Source organism: Saccopteryx leptura, chromosome 4 (assembly GCF_036850995.1).
Source record: "Saccopteryx leptura isolate mSacLep1 chromosome 4, mSacLep1_pri_phased_curated, whole genome shotgun sequence".
Lineage (NCBI taxonomy): Eukaryota > Metazoa > Chordata > Mammalia > Chiroptera > Emballonuridae > Saccopteryx > Saccopteryx leptura.
Genome location: NC_089506.1, coordinates 146918276 through 146941437, shown reverse-complemented (window position 1 = coordinate 146941437; position 23162 = coordinate 146918276). Strand labels below are relative to the sequence as shown.

Here is a 23162-nt window from a genome sequence, read left to right as displayed (position 1 = left end):
TCTAGTTTTCAGAACCTAATGGAAACTTACCCTGTCCAAAGATCCACTGCCCTTCTCTGTGGCTCACCTGTCCAAAGTTCTAACTTTTGCCAGGGAGGTGGGACAGGGAGAACTGTATGTAATTCTCGTAACTAATCTCGTTCAAACTTCAAAGAGTGATGCATTGTATCCAGGGTGTGAAGAAAGAAGGGAACCACTGAAAACATCCTACCCTTGTTTTATGTGCATGTCACACCCTGCTCCAAACAGTTTCCTTGGAAGACTAATTCACACAGCAAGACCTAATACAATCTATGTCCAATCTTAGATCACAATCCTAGAATGGGAGAGAAAGAAGGAACCTATGCAATTTTAAATGTTAATAAAAGACATTAAAATGAAAGAAATAAGAGGAAGCTTTCATGTGTGCATAAGTTAGTCAACTTTTGTTACTCTATTGAAAATAGAAATAAAAATAACCAAAATATATTCAAAAATACTTTAAAATTCATAGATTAGTCAAATAGTATTAGGAAAGCTAAGAATCTTTATAAACTATTATTAAGCTTTCAAAATGAAATCAAAAGACAACTACTGTCTTTCAAAATGTTCTAGTTAGTCAACCTGAGTTAGGCAGATAAATGGTTTTAGTTCATATAATATTTATCACATATTGTGGTTTTCCTATACTTATCCTGAGAATAATTTTGTACTTTTCACATTGTTTAGCAAAATAATAGAATGATCAAATCTTCAATGTGCCATGTTCTTATTGTCAATGAAATCTTACTACCAATGCCAGATATATAAAACAAAACTCTTCCTTAAAAAGCTGAAGAAATGTCCCCTTGTGTTCATTAACAGAGATTATAGCTTGAATGTGTTTAGAAGATAGATATGTACAGGAAAATGTACATATCTATGTTCAGGAAAATGTACATAGATATGTTCAGGAAAATGTTTCAAGTTACTATATAACTGTATAATTATATAATAATCAATAATAATTTAAGCATACTGTACTTAAAAAAAACCTCTTATAAATTTATAAACAAGACTTAATAAAATAATATTCTCTTTAAATCAATTCACCTTTTATTTCCCCAGCTTTGTACTCTATTTCAGTCTTGAGAATTTTTGGATATAGGAAAGAGAGGTTAGACATTGATACAACAGGGCTGTGGCACTGAGTCCATTGTCCAAAGAGCTACAGAGGTATAGGAATAATTATGGAACCCATGTCTCACTAAGAGACTCTATTTTTCTCCTTTCTTAAACAATAAAAGTAGATTCAGGTACACAAAAGATCAAAAAGCTAGATTGCAGCTTTTTGTAATATGCTTGTTGTTTATTCTGAATGGCAGCCTATTTTCTATTGATCATAATCTTATATGAAACTAAGATCATCAATTACTGAGTGGGCCAAACTTAGTAGAATACAAATAGCAAATTGCTTCATTTTTCTCCTATTACTGCCTTATGGAGTTTCTTTTCACTACCCATTGACAATGTTGTGGGTAAATCCCAAAGCTTTTTGTCATTTTCAGGAAGATAAAGGACAGACCTGTATCAACCAAAACTTCCATCACGCACAGAGTTAAAGCTTCCGTTTATCCCAGTTTTTGTCTAATTCATGGTTCAGGACCTACAGTGGGAAAGGGGTCACAGTATGATGTTTCACTACTCATCAGTGCCTCTCAGACCTTCCACCAATCTTCTGGCACTTTGAAGATTTGGGGCAGGGAGGAATTGCTTTAGACTAGAGAGAATGACAAAAATATTATCTCTATGCATTATAGCTCTTTCTGGCTCAACACTGGCTAACTGACCACTATCCTTTCGTGAAGACAGGCACTCAAATCCACAGCCATTCATGGAATTGACATGGGTGTTCCTCAAAGACTCTAAATTCCACTCCTGACCATTCCTCCAGAGAAGAGGACCTTTGCCAGATTCTGTCCTAGCTTCACAATCCACCCTGCAGATTTTTCTCAAGATTATTCTAATCTGGCTTCCCTCTGGGGCCGCCTTTCTCAACCATATTAACCACCAGTGCCATAATACACCCTATGTATGAGATAAGTTCTCTCCTATGCATAGAGAACGACACTACATAGTTACGGACCAATCCTGGAAGGAATAAGACAAAGAGTCACTCAAATCACTTTCCGTGGTTCAGACTGAGAAAGGCTGCTGAGATATCTACTCGACTCAAAGGAAATCCACCCACTTTGACCACCCTCCCCCCCATACGTTTGCCAGAGTAGTCTTCTGCCTTCTGTCTTTCCTATCACAGGAAGTCAAGCCAATTCCTGACGTTCCAGATTTGCAAGGACAGGAGCCGGTACCAGTCTCTGTCTTCACGTAGCCCCTCCAAACTCCAAGAAGCACATGCCAGTCCCACAAGAAAGCCTAAATATTTCCCCTCAACAAGTATCCTTGTGTGTGCGCGCACATGTGTGTGTGTCAGGGTTTATATGTAGAAAAACTGAAATAATTTTTGAAACTTTTTAAGTATGAAATAAATGCCTGCTACTATCTAGACAAAATATTTCATCTCTGAATTGGAATATACTTATTCACTTATAATTTACAATACTTCACTCTATGTATTATCCAATAATTACTACGCATTTTCCAAGGCATTTTTCACGGTTACCTTTAAATACTGAATAAAATTTACACGGATCATGATGTAAGTCAGGGCTCTCATTGAAGAAGTGTAGTTGGGATGATCAGGAAAGTAAAGAGAGAATACAGACCTGACTCTTTACTGGCACCGTGTCCACTGTGTATCGGGCACCATCTTTGACCACCAGCTGCCTCTCTGCATCTTCTGTAACAACTGGCTGCTCGTTATGATTAGAAGATATTCGATATCCAACAGCCACATCTCCAAAAGTTCCGGCAAGCCTGGTTACATTAACTTGGATGAATCTACTAAGGTTCTGCCCAATAAGTACCGACTGGCGATCTGCATACAGAGCAAACACTCCATGTGGGTCATCATTCGCAGAGACGGAGAACTGTGTGATGCATCTTTCCGGGTCCAATTCTGCCCCTCCCTCCACAGTAACGAGCTGGATCACATATTCCTCCTCTATCTCGGGTGTGTCATCTGGCAGCAAATGAACATCAAAGCTAACTTCACTCTCTCCATCAGCAATGGTGAAAAATCCTTTGGTAGAAAGAAAGTCTCCAGTGATATCAAACTGACTCCTTATTTCCCAGTAAACCTAAAATAAAAGGGGGAAAATCCAACAACTTTATATAATGCAGTAAACGAAATCAAAATCCTTTCAGTTATTTTTTCCTTTATAATACACAAAGAGGAAATAGTAACTGTGCATCATTATACTTAAAGGCAGTGTGTCCAAGCAGTTAGTTTAGAAAGTACGGAGGAGTGATGTCTGTATCATGAAAGTATAGTCTTTCAGGCTGTTGTATGCAATTTGCAGTAAAAGATGACAAAATTTCATTTTACCTACTCCTAAAACAGTAACAACTGAAGAGATAAAGAGGAGCAAGTTAACTCTAAAATGCTAGTAAACACAAATACAGTCAGTAATGAACCAGAGACAATATTCAAAGGTAAAAAGTGAGCAAATAAGCTAATGCTTCACATCAGTATTAGTTTTTGTTTTTAACTACAAGGAGATATCTATTAGATTCCTTAGAATTAAGAGTTATTTTCCAAGAATTTTTGGTCTCCAAACCATAAAGCCTCAAGTGAAAAAATACCAGTTATGGGAAAAGAGGTAACTCCATTGAGAAATTTCATAAAATATGTTTTCTAAACAACCTATATCTGTTAGATGAGTATCTTGGTGATTTACAAGGGCATATTCAAATGTTTTATATCAATACACACACAAATGCAACTTCTTAAAAATCACTTACTAAATGAAAAAATTATATTGAGAAATAAAGCCCTGGAGAATACAATAAGCAATTTACAAAAATCATTCAGAGATTTAAGCAGAAAAATCTTCATGTTACAGCAGACAAGAAGATACAAAATAGCTTAGTCATACTCTTCCTGATTAGTGTGAGGAAGATGTGTTGAATCAAATTGTAACAGAATGGAGAGAACTTGCTAGAGGTTGATGCTGGCTGGAGAGCCCTAAGGAACTTCAGCTTCTCTGGAAACTCACATCACTTCAGTTTATGAAAACCTTTAGCCAGAACAACACAATTTCTCTGTCCCTCTCATCCATATTTGTGAAGCAAACTGTTATTCTACTTAATAATCAAGTGAAAAATGATACCTTAATCTCTCCTAAACTGCCCTTGACTCTTCTGACAAAGAAAGTAATGATCAAGGGCCCTTTCAGAGCTGACGGCTCGATATAGGTCTTCACCGGTAAAGATTCAGGAGCAAACTGAACCACCCCATTGGGATCACCAAACTTCTGTATCTAAAAATAGAAACAGAGAGCAGAGTGAATAACACATACAACCATGGATGAAAATAAAGTATCCAACACAGATAGCAGAAGAAAATGGAAGAAACATAGAAATAATACTTTATCTACCTAGGTGATTTTTAAAAACCTTCTTTATGCCTGACCGCTTGTAGTGCAATGGACAGACAGACCTCCGCCCTGAGCACGGAGGTTGTCGGTTTGAAACCTGAGGTCACCAGTTCAAAACCCAAGGTCACTGGACACAGCTCAATGCCAGGGTCGCCAGCTCACCTGGTCACTCCCTGGTCAAGGAATGTATAAAAAGCAATCAATGGGCACACAATTTAAGTGGAGCAACCAGTTGATTCTTTCTCTCTCTCCCTTTCTCCTTTCCTCTCCTCCCCCCCCCCCAAAAAAATCTTCTTTATTACACTGACTATTACCTAAAACAAGTAAGTTCTTATTACCCAGGGACAACGGGAATACGTATCCAGAAACTATAGTTTGCGGAATTTCAAAAGGATAGAACTTTGATGCCTCAATCTAGGTTCGTTTCCCTTAAGTTTGTTGGAGTTCACCAGTTACTTCCTGCTAGGTTCTTTCTATTGGTTATAATACAATGTGAAGAGAGGGAAAGGCCCCAGGATGCTTAGTTTTATGTGTCAATTTTTAGATCATGGTGCCTAATTCTTTGGTCAAACACTAGTCTAGATGTTGCTGTGAAAGTATTTTGTAGATGTGATAAATATTTACAATCAGTTGACTTTAAGTCAGGGGTCCCCAAACTACGGCCCGCGGGCTGCATGTGGCCCCCTGAGGCCATTTATCCGGCCCCCGCCGCACTTCCGGAAGGGGCACCTCTTTCATTGGTGGTCAGTGAGAGGAGCACATTGACCATCTCATTAGCCCAAAGCAGGCCCATAGTTCCCATTGAAATACTGGTCAGTTTGTTGATTTAAATTTACTTGTTCTTAAAGAAAACAACACCACAAGTAACAGCTCCACCAAGAACATAATAAAACCAAACTTAAACTGTGACAACAAAGGAAAAAAAGGGGGGAGAGGATGGAGATTAACAGTAGCAAAGGACGATGAAGTGCAGAAATACTCATAAGATAGGGTACTACAATGAATATGGTAGGTACCCTTTTCATTACTTAATGGTAACCACCCTTGAAAAAACGACCACAAAAACACTTGACTTAAAAAAGGTAGCAACAGAGGAAAGAAGTATGGAACACAAACAAACAAAAACAAATGATAGAAAAACAAAAGAGAAGAATCAAACAAGATACAAAACTAACAGAAAGCAATTTATAAAATGGCAGTAGGAAACCCACAAGTGTCAATAACTACACTAAATGTAAATGGATTAAACTCACCAATAAAAAGACACAGAGTAGCAGAATGGATTAAAAAAGAAAATCCAACTATATGCTGCCTACAAGAAACACATCTAAGCAACAAGGATAAAAACAAATTCAAAGTGAAAGGCTGGAAAACAATACTCCAAGCAAACAACACCCAAAAAAAAGCAGGTGTAGCAATACACATATCTAATAATGCTGACTACAAGACAGAAAAAGTACTCAGAGACAAAAATGGTCATTTCATAATGATTAAGGGGAAGTTGAATCAAGAAGACATAACAATCCTTAATATATATGCACCAAACCAAGGAGCACCAAAATATATAAGACAGCTACTTATTGACCTTAAAACAAAAACTAACAAAAATACAATCATACTTGGAGACCTCAATACACCGCTGACGGCTCTAGATCGGTCATCCAAACAGAGAATCAATAAAGATATAGTGGCCTTAAACGAAATACTAGAACACCTGGATATGATAGACATCTACAGGACAATTCATCCCAAAGCGACAGAGTATACATTTTTCTCTAGTGTACATGGAACATTCTCAAGAATTGACCATATGTTGGGCCACAAAGACAATTATATCAGGAAATTTAGAAAAACTGAAATTGTACCAAGCATATTTTCTGATCATAAAGCCTTAAAACTAGAATTCAACTGCAAAAAAGAGGGGGAAAAACCCACAAAAATGTGGAAAGTAAACAACATACTTCTAAAAAAATGAATGGGTCAAAGAAGAAATAAGCGCAGAGATCAAAAGATATATACAGACAAATGAAAATGAAAATACGACATATCAGAATCTCTGGGATGCAGCAAAAGCAGTAATAAGAGGAAAGTTCATATCACTTCAGGCCTATATGAACAAACAAGAGAGAGCCAAAGTAAATCACTTAACCTCACACCTTAAGGAACTAGAAAAAGAAGAACAAAGATAACCCAAAACCAGCCGAAGAAAGAAGATAATAAAAATCAGAGCAGAAATAAATGAAATAGAGAACAGAAAAACTATAGAAAAAATCAATAAAACAAGGAGCTGGTTTTTTGAAAAGATCAACAAAATTGACAAACCCTTGGCAAGACTCACCAAGGAAAAAAGACACAGGACTCAAATAAATAAAATCCAAAATGAAAGAGGAGAGATCACCACAGACATCATAGATATACAAAGAATTATTGTAGAATACTATGAAAAATTATATGCCACCAAATACAACAATCTAGAAGAAATGGATAAATTCCTAGAACAATACAACCTTCCTAGACTGAGTCATGAAGAAGCAGAAAGCCTAAACAGACCAATCAGCAGGGAGGAAATAGAAAAAACTATTAAAAACCTCCCCAAAAATAAAAGTCCAGGCCCAGACGGTTATACTAGTGAATTCTATCAAACATTCAAAGAAGACTTGGTTCCTATTCTACTCAAAGTCTTCCAAAAAATTGAAGAAGAAGCAATACTTCCAAACACATTTTATGAGGCCAACATAACCCTCATACCAAAACCTGGCAAGGATGGCACAAAGAAAGAAAACTACAGACCAATATCTCTAATGAATACAGATGCTAAAATTCTAAACAAAATACTGGCAAACCGAATACAACAACATATTAAAAAAATAATACATCATGATCAAGTGGGATTCATCCCAGAATCTCAAGGATGGTTCAACATACGCAAAACGGTTAACGTAATACACCATATCAACAAAACAAAGAACAGAAACCACATGATCTTATCAATAGATGCAGAAAAGGCTTTTGATAAAATACAACACAACTTTATGTTTAAGACTCTCAACAAAATGGGTGTAGAAGGAAAATATCTCAACATGATAAAGGCCATATATGATAAACCATCAGCCAACATCATATTAAACGGCATAAAACTGAGGACTTTCTACCTTAAATCAGGAACAAGACAGGGTTGTACACTCTCTCCACTCTTATTTAACGTGGTGCTAGAAGTTCTGGCCAGAGCAATCAGACAAGACAAAGAAATAAAAGGCATCCATATCGGAAAAGAAGAAGTAAAGGCATCACTTTTTGCTGATGATATGATCCTATACATCGAAAACCCGAAGGACTCCACAAAAAGATTATTAGAAACAATAAACCAATACAGTAAGGTCGCAGGATACAAAATTAACATACAAAAGTCCATAGCCTTTCTATATGCCAACAATGAAATATTAGAAAACGAACTCAAAAAAATAATCCCCTTCACGATTGCAACAAAAAAAGTAAAATACCTAGGAATAAACATAACAAAGAATGTAAAGGACCTTTATAATGAAAATTACAAAGCATTGTTAAGGGAAATCGAAAAAGATACAATGAGATGGAAAAATATTTCTTGTTCTTGGATAGGAAGAATAAATATAATCAAAATGGCCATATTACCCAAAGCAATATACAAATTTAATGCAATTCCCATCAAAATTCCTATGACATTTTTTAAAGAAATGGAACAAAATATCATCAGATTTATATGGAACTATAAAAAAACCCAGAATAGCCAAAACAATCCTAAGGAAAAAGAATGAAGCTGGGGGCATTACAATACCTGGCTTTAAACTATATTATAGGGCCACGATAATCAAAACAGCATGGTATTGGCAGAAAAATAGACACTCAGACCAATGGAACAGAATAGAAAGCCCAGAAATAAAACCACATATATATGGTCAAATAATCTTTGATAAAGGGGCCAACAACACACAATGGAGAAAAGAAAGCCTCTTCAACAAATGGTGTTGGGAAAACTGGAAAGCCACATGCAAAAGAATGAAACTCGACTACAGCCTGTCCCCGTGTACTAAAATTAATTCAAAATGGATCAAAGACCTAAATATAAGACCTGAAACAATAAAGTACATAGAAGAAGACATAGGTACTAAACTCATGGACCTGGGTTTTAAAGAACATTTTATGAACTTGACTCCAATGGCAAGAGAAGTGAAGGCAAAGATAAATGAATGGGACTACATCAGAATAAAAAGTTTTTGCTCAGCAAGAGAAACTGATATCAAAATAAACAGACAGCCAACTAAATGGGAAATGATATTTTCAAACAACAGCTCAGATAAGGGCCTAATATCCAAAATTTACAAAGAACTCATAAAACTCAACAACAAACAAACAATCCAATAAAAAAAATGGGAAGAGGACATGAACAGACACTTCTCCCAGGAAGAGATACAAATGGCCAACAGATATATGAAAAGATGCTCAGATTCATTAGTTATTAGAGAAATGCAAATCAAAACTACAATGAGATACCACCTCACCCCTGTTAGATTAGCTATTATCAACAAGACGGGTAATAGCAAATGTTGGAGAGGCTGTGGAGAAAAAGGAACCCTCATTCACTGTTGGTGGGACTGTAAAGTAGTACAACCATTATGGAGGAAAGTATGGTGGTTCCTCAAAAAACTGCAAATAGAACTACCTTATGACCCAGCAATCCCTCTACTGGGTATATACCCCAAAACCTCAGAAACATTGATACGTGAAGACACATGTAGCCCCATGTTCATTGCAGCACTGTTCACAGTGGCCAAGACATGGAAACAACCAAAAAGCCCTTCAATAGAAGACTGGATAAAGAAGATGTGGCACATATACACTATGGAATACTACTCAGCCATAAGAAATGATGACATCAGATCATTTACAGCAAAATGGTGGGAACTTGATAACATTATACGGAGTGAAATAAGTAAATCAGAAAAAAACAAGAACTATATAATTCCATACATTGGTGGAACATAAAAACGAGACTAAGAGACATGGACAAGAGTGTGGTGGTTACTAGGGGTGGGGGGAGGGAGGAAATGAGAGGGAGGGAGGGAGAGAGTTAGGGGGAGGGGGAGGGGCACAGAGAACTAGATAGAGGGTGGCGGAGGACAATCTGACTTTGGGTGAGGGGTATGCAACATAATTTAATGACAAAATAACCTAGACATGTTTTCTTTGAATATATGTACCCTGATTTATTAATGTCATCCCATTACCATTAATAAAAATTTATTTAAAAAAAAATTTACTTGTTCTTTATTTTAAATATTGTATTTGTTCCCATTTTGTTTTTACTTTAAAATAAGATATGTGCAGTGTGCATAGAGATTTGTTCATAGTTTTTTTTAATAGCCTGGCCCTCCAATGGTCTGAGGGACAGTGAACTGGCCCCCTGTGTAAAAAGTTTGGGGACTCCTGCTTTAAGTAAAGGAGGTTATCCTCAATAATAGTGTGAAATAGTTCTCTGCCAAGACTGTCAACCTTTTTACCCCCAAAATTTCAATATAAGAAACCTAGAGAGGCTGGTGAGCTTGTTGGTTTCTTCAACCAATCAATCAATCCCTTCCCCACCTTTTCCTCCTTCTCTTTCTACTTCTCTGGAGAAATATGACTGATACTGACCCAAAACAAAAGTTATCTTCCAAACTTAAAAGATATCCATTTCTCTACATTGTGAAAACAGCCTTGGTCCAAGCACTTTCTGCCCCGACAGACTGGGTGGTTCATATCAAATACACTGAATTCAAATCTAATCCAACAACACTAATTAATCAAGTACTATTCTTCCTTCACACAATCTGACTTGTAACTAGTTAATTTTTATGTACTTTGATGGCAAAGCTATCCAGTGTTTGGGATGATATCACAACTACCTCCTCTCTAAAAGTGGCAAATATTCCCACAACCCCAAATTTTCTTAGAATGTAAAATAAGTATTTCTCACTATATTAAAGCCTTCTTAGAAATAATACCAATAATCAGGCTATGTAAGAAACTAATATAACAACCATAGCTATTATTATGACTTCATTTGGTTTTATGTAACTTCTAACTCATCATAGGCCTGTCCCAACAAAGGTAAACGCATTTTCTGATAGCTCTATTAAAAATGTTGTGGGTAAGACCAGGTCAGACTTACTGTTAAAGTAACATCTTTAGCTCTAGAGTCCAATTCTGCTTCTCCTTTCACAAGCTCAAGTTTAACAATGTAAGTCTCTTCCACTTCAGTTTCTTCATGCGGACATACTGTTAGAACTATGGCTCTCACTCCACCCTCTCCCTCTCCAAAATAGAAAGAGCCGCTCGCTGGGCCGGCAAAGTCTCCGTTCTGTGGTGGCAAGGCTTCCTGGGAATTTGGTCCTAGTATCTCCCAGTTCACCTGCAGGGTGTTTGTTGATTTTTTTTTTAAATAGAGATGATCAGTTTTAAACCAAGAATTACTTTGAAGAATATGTAGTGTTAGAAAAAAAATGCACATATATATGAAAATTATTCTAGAGTACTTCCAACAAATTGTTATCAACTCAGTTTTTTAAACCATGATGTTTGCAAATATAAACTGCATAACTATAGAGTATCAGTGTTTATAAATAACAATGTCTAATAAGGAAAGAGAAATCTGATTACCTGGTCATTTTTCATTAGCACAGGTTATCAAAAATATAAAAGTATGAATTCAAAAATATATATTAGAATAATATAAAAATGGTTTAAATACATGAATATAACACTGTCTTGCTGTGTGCACAGGTTCTGTCAATCAAAACCTACTTGAATAATAAAACCATGTAAAAATCTGCTGGGTATGCAACCTCTTCTAAATATACATAAATAAATTCCTAGTATAGAATGAACAGAAAAATTCATAACTTGTTATAAGAAACAAAGTTTTTATATTTTAAAGTTTCTAAAATTTAAATTGTATTATTTTCAATATCCATGAATTCACGAAAGAAAACTGGGCACTTTCCTTCTTTTATCTTTGATCAGCATTGTACACAGTTGATCACCTTTTTCTTACAACATTGCACCCTGTCTCTCACATGATGCAGACCTTCCCCCTTTCCTCCCCTTCCCTTCACAGTCTGCTCTGCAGACCTTCCCCCTTTCCTCCCCTTCCCTTCACAGTCTGCTCTGCTAGCTTTCCTTCCTCAGATCCCTAAATGCCAAGAGCCTGGGGCTCAGGTCTGTATCCTTCATATCTCTTTCCCTCCTCCTTAGGCCTCATAATTGCAGATGTCTGCATTTGTGCCAAGAACTTCTCTGTCTGCAGCCCTAACCGCACCCCACAACCTGCACACGCGAGTCCCCTGCCTGCCTGCCCCTCCACCGGCATGTCTCCTAGCTATCTCAACTGAACATGGCCAAAACGGAACCTTGATCCCTCCCCCCGAAACGTCTGCATTTCAGGAAGCAGCACAATATAATCAGTTGCTAAAAGTAACAGTCTAGCAATTCTCCTTGATTCTTCTCCTTTCCTCAGCCTCCACTAGCTCATTGAATTTTTCTCCCAAAATATACTCAATGCCTATTCACTTCTTAGCATCTCCATCTTGACCCTTGTCTGAGCTGACAGCCTCGTCCTGGGCATAGAGGACCTCCTAACTGCCCATCCTGCTTCTAATCTGGCTTCTTCAAAATCCATTTTCCTCACAACTGTCCTAAGTGAGCTGTTTAAAATGACAACCCAGTGACACTGACATTAATACCCTACTTAAAACTGTCTAAGGGAATCCTATTTGCACGTGGCATAAAACCTTTAACCTGTTTCAGAAGGTTCTCTGTGATCAAGCACCTCCTGAGCCCACTGGTCTCCCTGTGCTGCGATCCCAGCACCGCCAGGCCCCCCACGACATGGACCTCTCCAGACCCCAAGCGTGCCAGGCTTGTAGATCTGCACTGGCTTTCCCTCCCCCCAAACACTCGTCCTCTCACAGTGACATGAAACCTGTTCCTCATCATCCAGCTTTCAGGTTAAATGCTACATCCTTATCATCCAATCTAGAGTAGCCAGCAGATCACTTGGAATTGTGTCTCTCAATTAATATGCCTGCAAAGCACTATTTGTTACCAGATCATCTTCCTTTTATTTATTTGTTTATTGTTCTAAAGCTTTATGTGATCAGAAACAAGGTCTGTCTTGTTCACCAGTGTGTTCTCAGTGTCCGCAACAAGGTCTGACACATGGAAAGTACCCAACCAACACTGGCTGAATTTATGCATTCTACCAGGATCCATCATTTAATTTCTAACTTGCTCTCAAGAGTTCCCTGAGTGTGGCTGTATGTGAGGACGGCTGTATGCTTCCTATATTTTTATTTGCTTCGCAGAACTTGGAAGCTACGTTATACTTAATAGGTAATTAATTAGTATTATTGATTACAAATAAATAAATGAATGTATTTGTGAATAAGAAAATCCAACACCAAACTAAACCATCAAAAATTATTTTTAAAGCCATGGGAATAACTCTACCTGAATCTCTCCTAAGAGTCCTCCAGTCCTTTCCAGCACCAAAGATAAAATCATTGTAGCATTGGGATTAGGAAGAGAGATCCTGCTTTCATTGAGAAATCTTACAACACCAAAGGGAGAGTCACTCTTGGCGATCGTGATTCTGCTCACTAGGTGGCGCCCAAGGACCGCTCCACCAGTAGCTCCAACGAGCAGAATTTCAATAGGCTCCGCATATTCACTGCATAGGAAGAAGGAGCAATTCTGTGAATCTAAATACATTAAAATGCTTCTAAAATCAAAATAGCTAGTCATTTTCCTAACTGGTCCTACATATTCAAGGCACAGTAGTCACATACCAAGTGGGAAAAAGGTGCTCAGCTAAAGGCATAAATGATTAATATTATACAACCTGGACTGGTTAATACTTTCTTCTCTTTTTAATTGCTTAATATACTGAAGAAGTGAATTGAAGAATGTTTCTACATTCTTACTGGGCTTTTCAAATCTAAAATAATACAAATTATTATTCCTGTTTTTGAAAAAAGTAACTTACACAATCACAATGGTCTCTGAGCACCTTTTCCCTACCCCAGCGCATCCCCTGCGCAAACATTTGTCTCTTTCCTCTCAGTGGTCACATGTATAATCTAAAATTTTAGTAGCAGTGCAAAACAGTAAGGATTAGAACACAATATTCATGTTTTATGTATATCCATATAACGATAGTCCCCCGTTATCTGTAGTTTTGCTCTATGCGGTTTCAGTTATCTCCAGTCGTGTGGTCTGAAAATACTAAATGAAAAATTCTGGAAATAAGCAATTCATAAGTTTTGAATTTCATGCTGTTCTAAGCAGCAGGGAAAAATTTCCCACTGACTGCTCCATCCCAACCAGGACCACGAATCAACCTTTTGTCCAGTGTATGTACACGCTACCCACCATTAGTCACTTAGTAGTTACCTGGGTTGTCAGATTGACTATCTCAGTATCACAGTGTGTGGTTCAAGTACCTCTTACAGTAGCTACACACTGTGTCACAGCGCCTGTGCTCTCTCCAAAAACACTTCGTCTCAGTGCCTCGTCACATAGGCATCGCATCTCTCATCATTGTAAGAGGAAAGTAGTGTACAATGAAGATATTTTTACAGTATATTGTTATAATTGTACTATTTTATCATTAGTTATTGTTGTTGACAAATTTATAAATTAAACTTTATCATAGGTATGTATAGGAAAAAAAGTAATATACATAGGGTTCCATACCATCTGCAGTTCCAGGCATCCACAGAGGGTCTTGGAATATAACCCTGCTGCTGGGGGCTGCTGCCTTTCTGATATCGCTAAACAGTTTACCTTTCATCGTCATCGATGATGGAGACGTTTATAAAACTTAGGTTCTGCCCGTGCTGGAATGTGACTGAATCCCCATGCAGTACGTAATCGCCACCAGGAACCGCCGAGGAACTCTGAGAGACGAAAGCGGCCATCACACGGCCGTATGTGCCTTGCAGCCTCACCACTGGGATCCTGATGGTCCCGACATCCTCCTCCACTGTAACAGGCATTTGCAATTAACTGGTATGCCAGACAAAGCAACTAACTTTTATAGCATTCAGTCAAATTAAGCATGACAATGAAATATAATGGTACAATGCAAGCACTCGATTTGTCCATAGTTCATTTATCACTTTTATAAAATGATTGGTGGGCTCTGGCAGGTTGGCTCAGTGGTAGAGCATCAGCCTGGCGTGTGGATGTCCCAGGTTTGACTCCCAGTAAGGGGACACAGGAGAACTGCCCATCTGCTTCTTCACCACCCCCCTTGCTTCTCTCTCTCCCCCTCTCTCTCTCACTTCCCCTCCTGCAACCATGGATCAATTGAAGCGAGTTGGTCTGAGATGCTGAGGATGGATCCATGGCCTCTGCCTCAAGTGCTAAGAAGAGCTTGGTTGCTGAGCAATGGAGCAATGCCCCAGATGGGCAGAACATCACCCCCTACTGGGCTTGCAGGGTAGATTCCATTTGGGGTGCATATAGGAGTCTATCTCTCTGCCTTCCCATAACTCAACAAATTTTAAAAATATGATTGGTTAAAATTACATAATTTTTAATGAGGAATATGCAGTTTGTCACAAGTTCAAAGTTAGAGTGAACAGTGCAAGTGAGAATTTAAATCACCTATGTAATCATCAGCATATGCATTCTTCCTCTTTCCTCTATGTGCCACATACAAATGATGCTTTATTAGAAAGTATGATATTCACTGATTTCCAATCACAAAGAAAATTAAGAATTGCATAAGTTAAAAATACACTTACAAAAATGTTTGAAATACGAATATTTCAATAATCCTAAAGTTAAAACATATTTTTTCTAAATTGCCTTATTCTTAACCACTCAGGTTTTTGGCGCCCATAATTAAGGTTCAAGATTGCCCAAAGGTAACACAAAATATATTTTTAAAATAAATTTATAAATAATAAGAGCATATACAGATACATAATAAGATGCATCTGTACGTGTGTATATATACTGCTCACAAAAATTAGGGAATATTTCAAAATGAATATAAAGTGATAACAAAAGAAGCATTTGTGTTTTTTTTATTAAACAAGAACATCAGAAAAACAAACAATAAGTCAAAAAAAGTTCAGTTATGCAAATGGGATGTAAAACCAACTCTTATTCCATTGGTGAAAATGCACTGTACAAAAGGCTGAATGTACGGGAGTGTCTGCACGTGCCCTGATCCCTAATTTTTGTGAGCAGTTTTCATATACATGAACACACACGTACCTCAAACAGAAAAGTTACATGTCAGAATTCAAACTGTCTAGCTCAAATACTCTGTAATTCAAAGAGTGGTGGCTAATTTATAAATAAGGTTACTAAACCTACCTTCAAAAGCAGTATACTTTGGGTCAAATTCAATAATGCCCTCTGCATTATCATTTTTCATTATTACGATTCGGACAATGGAGATGTTTCCTATTTCAGGAGGCTGATCTACTTGAAGTCCATTTTCTTGGATGGTAAAGTCATACCCTCTTGCAAAGTCATAAAAAATAAAATAAAATGCATACATAATTTCCAGCATGAGCTGAATGGTCCTCTTAGCTCCCATAACTTAGTCCGCTTAAGCATTTTAATACTTTTTAAAATTCTCATTACAAAAATATTCTTTTTTTTCCTGAAAGGCTATTTGAAACATTACTGTGCTGCTCACAATGATCACTTCCTGCATGAAACCAAAACTAATATAAAGTTATTAAACTTAGGCAATGGGGAGATAATAAAACTATAAGGAAACTGAGGAGAAGCTGTTGTAGAATGAAATTCTGGGTGTAGGAATGCACTGCAGAATACATCCTACAGCGATGGACCCAAGTGGGAATGTAGATTAAACTGTAGTGCACTCGGGGAAACCAGAAGGCCCAGACATTTACAGTGTGAGGTTGCGAGAGTTATGTCAAAGAAATAATGTTATGCCACTAAATATACCACTGAAGAAACTTCAAGCTAACCCTTCAACATTTAAGAAAGTATTCTAATATCTTAATAAATAAAAAGATTACAATCTTAATAAAATGATTACAATCAATGCCTCTGCTCTTTAATACACATGGTACTTTACTTGTCTAATGGCACTTATGCAAAGGGAGTTTTCTTTTTTATGTATGGTAATATAACTCTCATTTAAAAAAAAAATTCTGAGGTTCAGAGCTTTATATCACTTCAAATACCCAAAGCCAAACAACAGGGCACTAAAACCATTTTTGTCCTTCCTGCAATTTGCAAACTCTATTTACCTGGTATTTTTATTACACCTAATTTCAAAAGGTTGAAAGCTGGTTAATAAGATTATATATAAGGCAAAACTAGAAACAAGGGAATTAACATATGAAATGGTAAGAGCTACTGTCATCAGCAGACTAAGATCGTAGATAAGCAGGACATTGTCCAGCAACTAGGAAAACGGGTTTGTAATACCTTCCCTTACAGATCAAAAGGAGACTTGAAATTTATCAGGAAGGAAAATCTTATTTCCCCCAAATTAAACTTAAGTAGAAATTGTTTTATTTAAAGGGTAGTACAGCTTAAACAGGCAGTGGCACAGTGGATAGAGCATTGAACTAGGATGCTGATGACCCAGGTTCAAAACCCTGAGGTCACTGGCTTGAGCACGGGCTCACCAGCTTGAGCATGGGGTCGCTGGCTTGAGCGTGGGATCATAGACATGATGCCATCATTGCTGGCTTGAGCCCAAAGGTTGCTGGCTTGAAGCCCAAAGTCACTGGCTTGAGCCAAGGTCATTGGCTTGAGCAAGGGGTCACTCACTCTGCTGCAGCCCCCCCCCCCCCCGGGTCAAGGCACATATGAGAAAGCAATCAGTGAACAAGATGCTGCAAGTAAGAACTGATGCTTCTCATTTCTATTTCTTCCAGCCTGTCTCTCTTTCTTTCTCTCTCTCTCAAAATAAATAGCCTGACCAGGCAGTGGCGCAGTGGAAGGAACTTCAGCCTGGACACAGAGGACTCAGGTTCAAAACTCCAAGGTTGTCGGCTTAAGTGTGGGCTCATCGGCTTGAGCGCAGGCTCACCAGCTTGAGCATGGGGTCGCTGGCTTGAGCATGGGATCACAGACGTGACCCATGGTCAATGGCTTGAGCACAAAGGTTACTGGCTTGAAGCTCAAGGTCACTCAGTCTACTGTAGCCCCCCCCCCCCATCAAGGCACATATGAGAAAGCAATCAATGAACAACTAAGGTGCCACAACAAAGAATTGATGCTTCTCATCTCTCTCCTTTCCTGTCTGCCTGTCCTTATCTGTCCCTCTGCCTGTCTCTGTCTCTCTCACTATATAAATAAATAAATAAATAAATAAATAAATAAATAAATAAAGGTAGTACAGAAAAGGCAAATATTTTGGTTCCTACTATGTCATAACACTGATGTGATCTCACATTTTATGAGCTATTTTTACCAAATTTCACCTATTTAAGAAGTCAGTGACCAGCTTAAATATTAACACATTTAATATAAGTGCAAATTCATTCCCAGCACTGACACAGTATCATCTCTGGGAAATTTCAGGTCTGAAGTACAGGCAAGCCCACAACATTGGTTTTTCCACCTGGAATGATAAACACTCCACTTAAGCCACTTAGTGAAGTATTTTACCTTCAAAAAGCTTGTAAAGCATGGCATTTATGTAACAAATACAAAAACATTTTCAAGCACTAGAAAACTTCCTTTAGAACTTATATGAATGCATAAACATTATTGTAGTTGAAAGTTAGGCTGCTCAAACCTGTGGGTAAATCAGCATGCTAGAGGGGCTTCCCACCGTGTTAATGAAGTCACTCCCACTAAATCAGAGAATGAGAGGGGCTCCACAGGCTTCACTCTGATCTTCCACAGAAACATGATGCACATTAATGACTGACCATCCTTGATTCCAATTTATTTTGCCCCCTTTACCACTGCTATTGGGCAAGCATCTACCTCATTCACGCAGGGAAAAGACAACCTTGATTCCAAGCATGGATCTCTGACTCTAGCCCCTCCACAGGTCAGGAGACAGACACAAGCAGATGCAAGCTCCCCCAGGCCAGCTGGTTCTGACCCAGGGGATAGTTCCCACACTTCCTCACCAAATTCCTCCCGCCTGTACCATGCTAAGGTTTCTGGCTGCCCAGAGTGACTGCACAACACGGAAGCAGATTCCTTCATCTTTCGGGGGGGAAACTGTATTTTAGGACAATGCAGAGTTAACAGTCTTTGTCATAACTTCCTACCACACACTGTTCTAAAGTCACCTAAATCTATGCAAGAGAAGGGAAAGAACTATTCTCCAGCTCTGTATTAATCTCTCCACAACCTAGCACTCACTTTTTCTTTCTTTCTGTTTTGTTTTCTTTTTCTACTTTTCTTTTTTACTTTACCTTCCGAGGAGTTCCACTTTTGTGATTACTAAAGAAAATTCCTCTGGGCCTTCAGGAAGGCTATCATCAAGTATTTCAATCTGCATGCTTTTCACCATCTCCTGTGGCTCAAAGAGGAGCTCCCCCCGTGCAGGAACAAAATCCACGCCAGCCTCGGCTGTCCCACTCACGGTCTCGTACCAGAGCCGCACAGGGCGGAAAGACCCACCCGAACGGATGACTGTGACCTTCACCTATGGTGAGAAGAGGTTTCTCATCGGACTTGAAAGATTAATCTATCAGGTAAGACTTAACTTTTATTGTCTCTAATTCTATTTACTGGGATTATGCTGAAATTACATATAAATTTATAAAGGTATACAAACAATATGTTACAATAACATTAGCAGCAAATTAATCAGTTTGTGAAAACTTTGGAATCAGAACATAAAAGCACATTTTAAAGAAAACTACAATATAAAAAGCAAAAATGGGCCTGGCCGGTTGGCTCAGCAGTAGAGCGTTGGCCTGGCGTGCAGGAGTCCCGGGTTCGATTCCCAGTCAGGGTCCACAGGAGAAGTGCCCATCTGCTTCTCCACCCCTCCCCCTCTCCTTCCTCTCTGTCTCTCTCTTCCCCTCCCTCAGCCAAGGCTCCATTGGAGCAAAGTCGGCCCGGGCGCTGGGGATGGCTCTGTGGCCTCTGCCTCAGGTGCTAGAATGGCTCTGGTTGCAACAGAGCAATGCCCCAGATGGGCAGAGCATCGCCCCCTGGTGGGCGTGCCGGGTGGATCCCGGTCGGGCACATGTGGGAGTCTGTCTGCCCCCCACCCCTGCTTCTCACTTCAAAAAAATACAAGTAAATAAATAATAAATAGCAAAAATGAAATTTCAGATTTCAAGCATTTCACACTCTACCCTTTGTACTTCTTCTGACACTCGAAGCTGCTCCTGTGGGAAGGTGAAGCGACCGTATGGAGAGTCACTGGCCACCACTGTGATATTGGCAGTGCTACTGGCTTCCCTCAGCATTCCCCCCTCACTGACCCCAGTGAGCTGGAACTCATAGAAACACTTTTCCTCAGGAATGTCATCATTCAGAGCCTACAGAAGGACAAAGAGGACCATTGGCGGTGCAATCTATACTATTTAAAGAAAAATATCACAAAAGCAACAACAACAAATCTGGGAGATTAACCATCTCCCACTACCCCACCCACCAACCACACACACACACACACACACACACACACACAGCAAAGGGCAGGACAGAAACCAGTAACATTAATACCTGGATCACTACAACCGCGGCAGACTGTCCTTCTCTCAGTGTCAGTTTTCCTGATGTTTCAGCAAATGTCCCCATGGATGGGGGGAATATCCTCCAGTACACTGTGACCTCCTCCCAAGCTGCTGGGCCACGGACAAGGCTGTAACAACGCGCATGTTTATTCAATGCATTTTCATTGAAGAAACTTTTCCTAGGTATTTGTCATGTCCATCAACAATAAACAATTTCCATTTATTTTTAAAACATGGAGATACACTTAAATAACCTTATCTATCAATTGTAAACCAAAAGAAAGTCTTATAATTCGAAGAGAATAACAGTCAGAGGACTGAACTCAGATAAGTCTGCTTGACAAGAATGCTGGCAAAAGTCGGACACTTAAAGTGGAAGGTTTAAAGGAATAAAAAAGAGTAATTGATAGATTTTTCACTTCATACACAAAGTACAAAATGTCAATAGATTAACAAAGTTCTGTAAAGAGGAAACACTTCACACAGGCAATGCTAATGAAAAAACTATCAAAAAGGTAAAGTTTTAATTCAAATTCAGCTACTTCACTGTTAGTTGCTCTCCCGCTCCTCATGAAAAGGTCTGCAATAAACAAAGTCGCTTATGACCATCCCATAGTTATATAACAGGCCCTAAGTTTAGACCACTTAGAATCATAAAATGCTTGATTTGGGTAATTTTCTAAGGAATGACTTGGTAACTAATACACACAAGCTCACAGAGTTGAAGTGATGCTCTTATTTTACATGGTCAGTGACAGGTGGAGTCAAAGCATAGGTCTGATATCAACTCAATGTGCTTTCCACGGACGGCTTCTGCAAATCACCCAAGAGAGTCAGAAACCTCAAGATCTAATGTTAACATAGGTCAGAATATGTCTTCAATTTTTACCCAAACTGTGCTTTACCCTTCACAGAATGTTACTAACATATAAAATAACAATGCTTAAAGTATATGTATGTGTGGAGAACAATGTATTTAAAGAATAAAAATGCTAATTATTTACACAAAACCTCAAAACCCCTACTCAAGGCAAAGAAAAACGATGACGCCATTACCTGATGACAGCTGTCCCGTTATATTTTGCTGAGGGTTCCCCAATGAAGACATGCCTGGAGGATGGCGCTATCCCAACTGCTCCTGAAGCTCCCTTATCTCCTCGAATGATTATTGATGCACTACCTAAATTGAAGATGACATACATACAAGTAGCAAACCATGTATCCACTTAGTATATGCCTGTAATGTTCTAAGTGCTTTACATATACTAATCGTAGGAGTTAATCCTCCTGGTAATCATTTCAGTTAGAAACTAATATCATCCTAATTTTACCAATGAAGACAATTGAGTATATTGAGGCACTGAAGAGACTGAGCAAATAACTTGCGCAAGATCAACATTTTAATGAAAATGGGCAATAATTCCAATCGCATGATAAACAAGTAGTCTTCTACAATTTGCATCAATTCAATTCTATAGTAACTACTTTGCAACTCACTGTGATTAGCCATCTGGCTACATCTATTAGCTATGTGACAAAGGCAAAAATTCTTGAAGTTACTTTTTTATTTTTTATTTTCTAACTATTATCTGCTTTTTAGCATTTATAAAAATGTGTGAAATAGTCCTACTGAAATAGACACAAAAATATATTAAGTAATTTGGTATTTATATTATAATTTAGCAGTAACTTGAAGAAAATTCTTTCTAGAAGCACACTGATCCAAGGCACAAACAGTAATACTCTACCATTTTTGAGACTGTCCTTGACCACACAATTAAGCTTTTTTGGCTACGGACCCTTGCAGAGGACGGAGTTTTTTTTTGTTTTTGTTTTTTTTTAATTTTTATTTTATTTATTCATTTTAGAGAGGAGAGAGAGAGAGAGAGAGAGAGAAGAGAGAGACAGGGGGGAGGAGCTGGAAGCATCAACTCCCATATGTGCCTTGACCAGGCAAGCCCAGGGTTTTGAATCGGCGACCTCAGCATTTCCAGGTCGGCGCTTTATCCACTGCGTCACCACAGGTTAGGCCAAGGACGGAGTTCTTAATGGCAAAAAAGGACAAGTAACTAAACTTTCATATCAAACTTGCTGGCCCATTGCTTGTAATACAATGAAACCATTTAGAACCATTAATCCTCCTCTCCATATTCAAGAAACAAACTTTAATATGGATCATAAGCAAGTAAGAAATATGATGTCTGTTTCTGAAATATCAAGCTTTCTACATAATTACTTTTCGATGAAAACAGGTATAGATTGGCTGGAATCGACATAATGATATGCAGTTTTAAAATAATATTTTATTATAGAAGTAACGTGATCAGGGCAAATATGTCTAAAAAACATAGGCAACCAAAAAACATTATTAACATTCCCTGTAGATGATGTCAGAGTAATGGTGGTGTGCAAGATACTCCTGAGGCCCTGGCCGGTTGGCTCAGCGGTAGAGCGTCGGCCTGGCGTGCAGGGGACCCAGGTTCGATTCCTGGCCAGGGCACATAGGAGAAGCGCCCATTTGCTTCTCCACCGCCCCCCTCCTTCCTCTCTGTCTCTCTCTTCCCCTCCCGCAGCCAAGGCTCCATTGGAGCAAAGATGGCCCGGGCGCTGGGGATAGCTCCTTGGCCTCGGCCCCAGGCGCTAGAGCGGCTCTGGTCGTGGCAGAGCAACGCCCCGGAGGGGCAGAGCATCGCCCCCTGGTGGGCAGAGGTTCGCCCCTGGTGGGCGTTCCGGGTGGATCCCGGTTGGGCGCATGCGGGAGTCTGTCTGACTGTCTCTCCCCGTTTCCAGCTTCAGAAAAATACAGAAAGAAAAAAAAAAAAGATACTCCTGATTTTTCCCCTTGAAATTTCAACCAACTGAACAACTAAATGCAGTAAGGAAACCCCAGCTGGGCTCGCAGGCACTCCTGAAAGATCCC

The 23162-nt window shown here is 38.8% G+C and overlaps 1 protein-coding gene across 1 annotated transcript in view; it reads right to left on the bottom strand.

Moving 5' to 3' along the window:
• Nucleotides 1-23162, bottom strand: part of ADGRV1 (adhesion G protein-coupled receptor V1) — a 697985-nt gene that overhangs the window by 427478 nt on the left and 247345 nt on the right. The window contains exons 61-70 of the mRNA XM_066381830.1: nt 21299-21422; nt 20232-20370; nt 19859-20044; nt 18965-19197; nt 15918-16066; nt 14373-14571; nt 13038-13257; nt 10702-10941; nt 4248-4397; nt 2742-3215 (exon numbers count right to left, since the gene is read on the bottom strand). Coding sequence (XP_066237927.1) covers nt 2742-3215; nt 4248-4397; nt 10702-10941; nt 13038-13257; nt 14373-14571; nt 15918-16066; nt 18965-19197; nt 19859-20044; nt 20232-20370; nt 21299-21422 — 2114 coding nt within the window. The remainder of the gene's footprint in view (nt 1-2741; nt 3216-4247; nt 4398-10701; nt 10942-13037; nt 13258-14372; nt 14572-15917; nt 16067-18964; nt 19198-19858; nt 20045-20231; nt 20371-21298; nt 21423-23162) is intronic.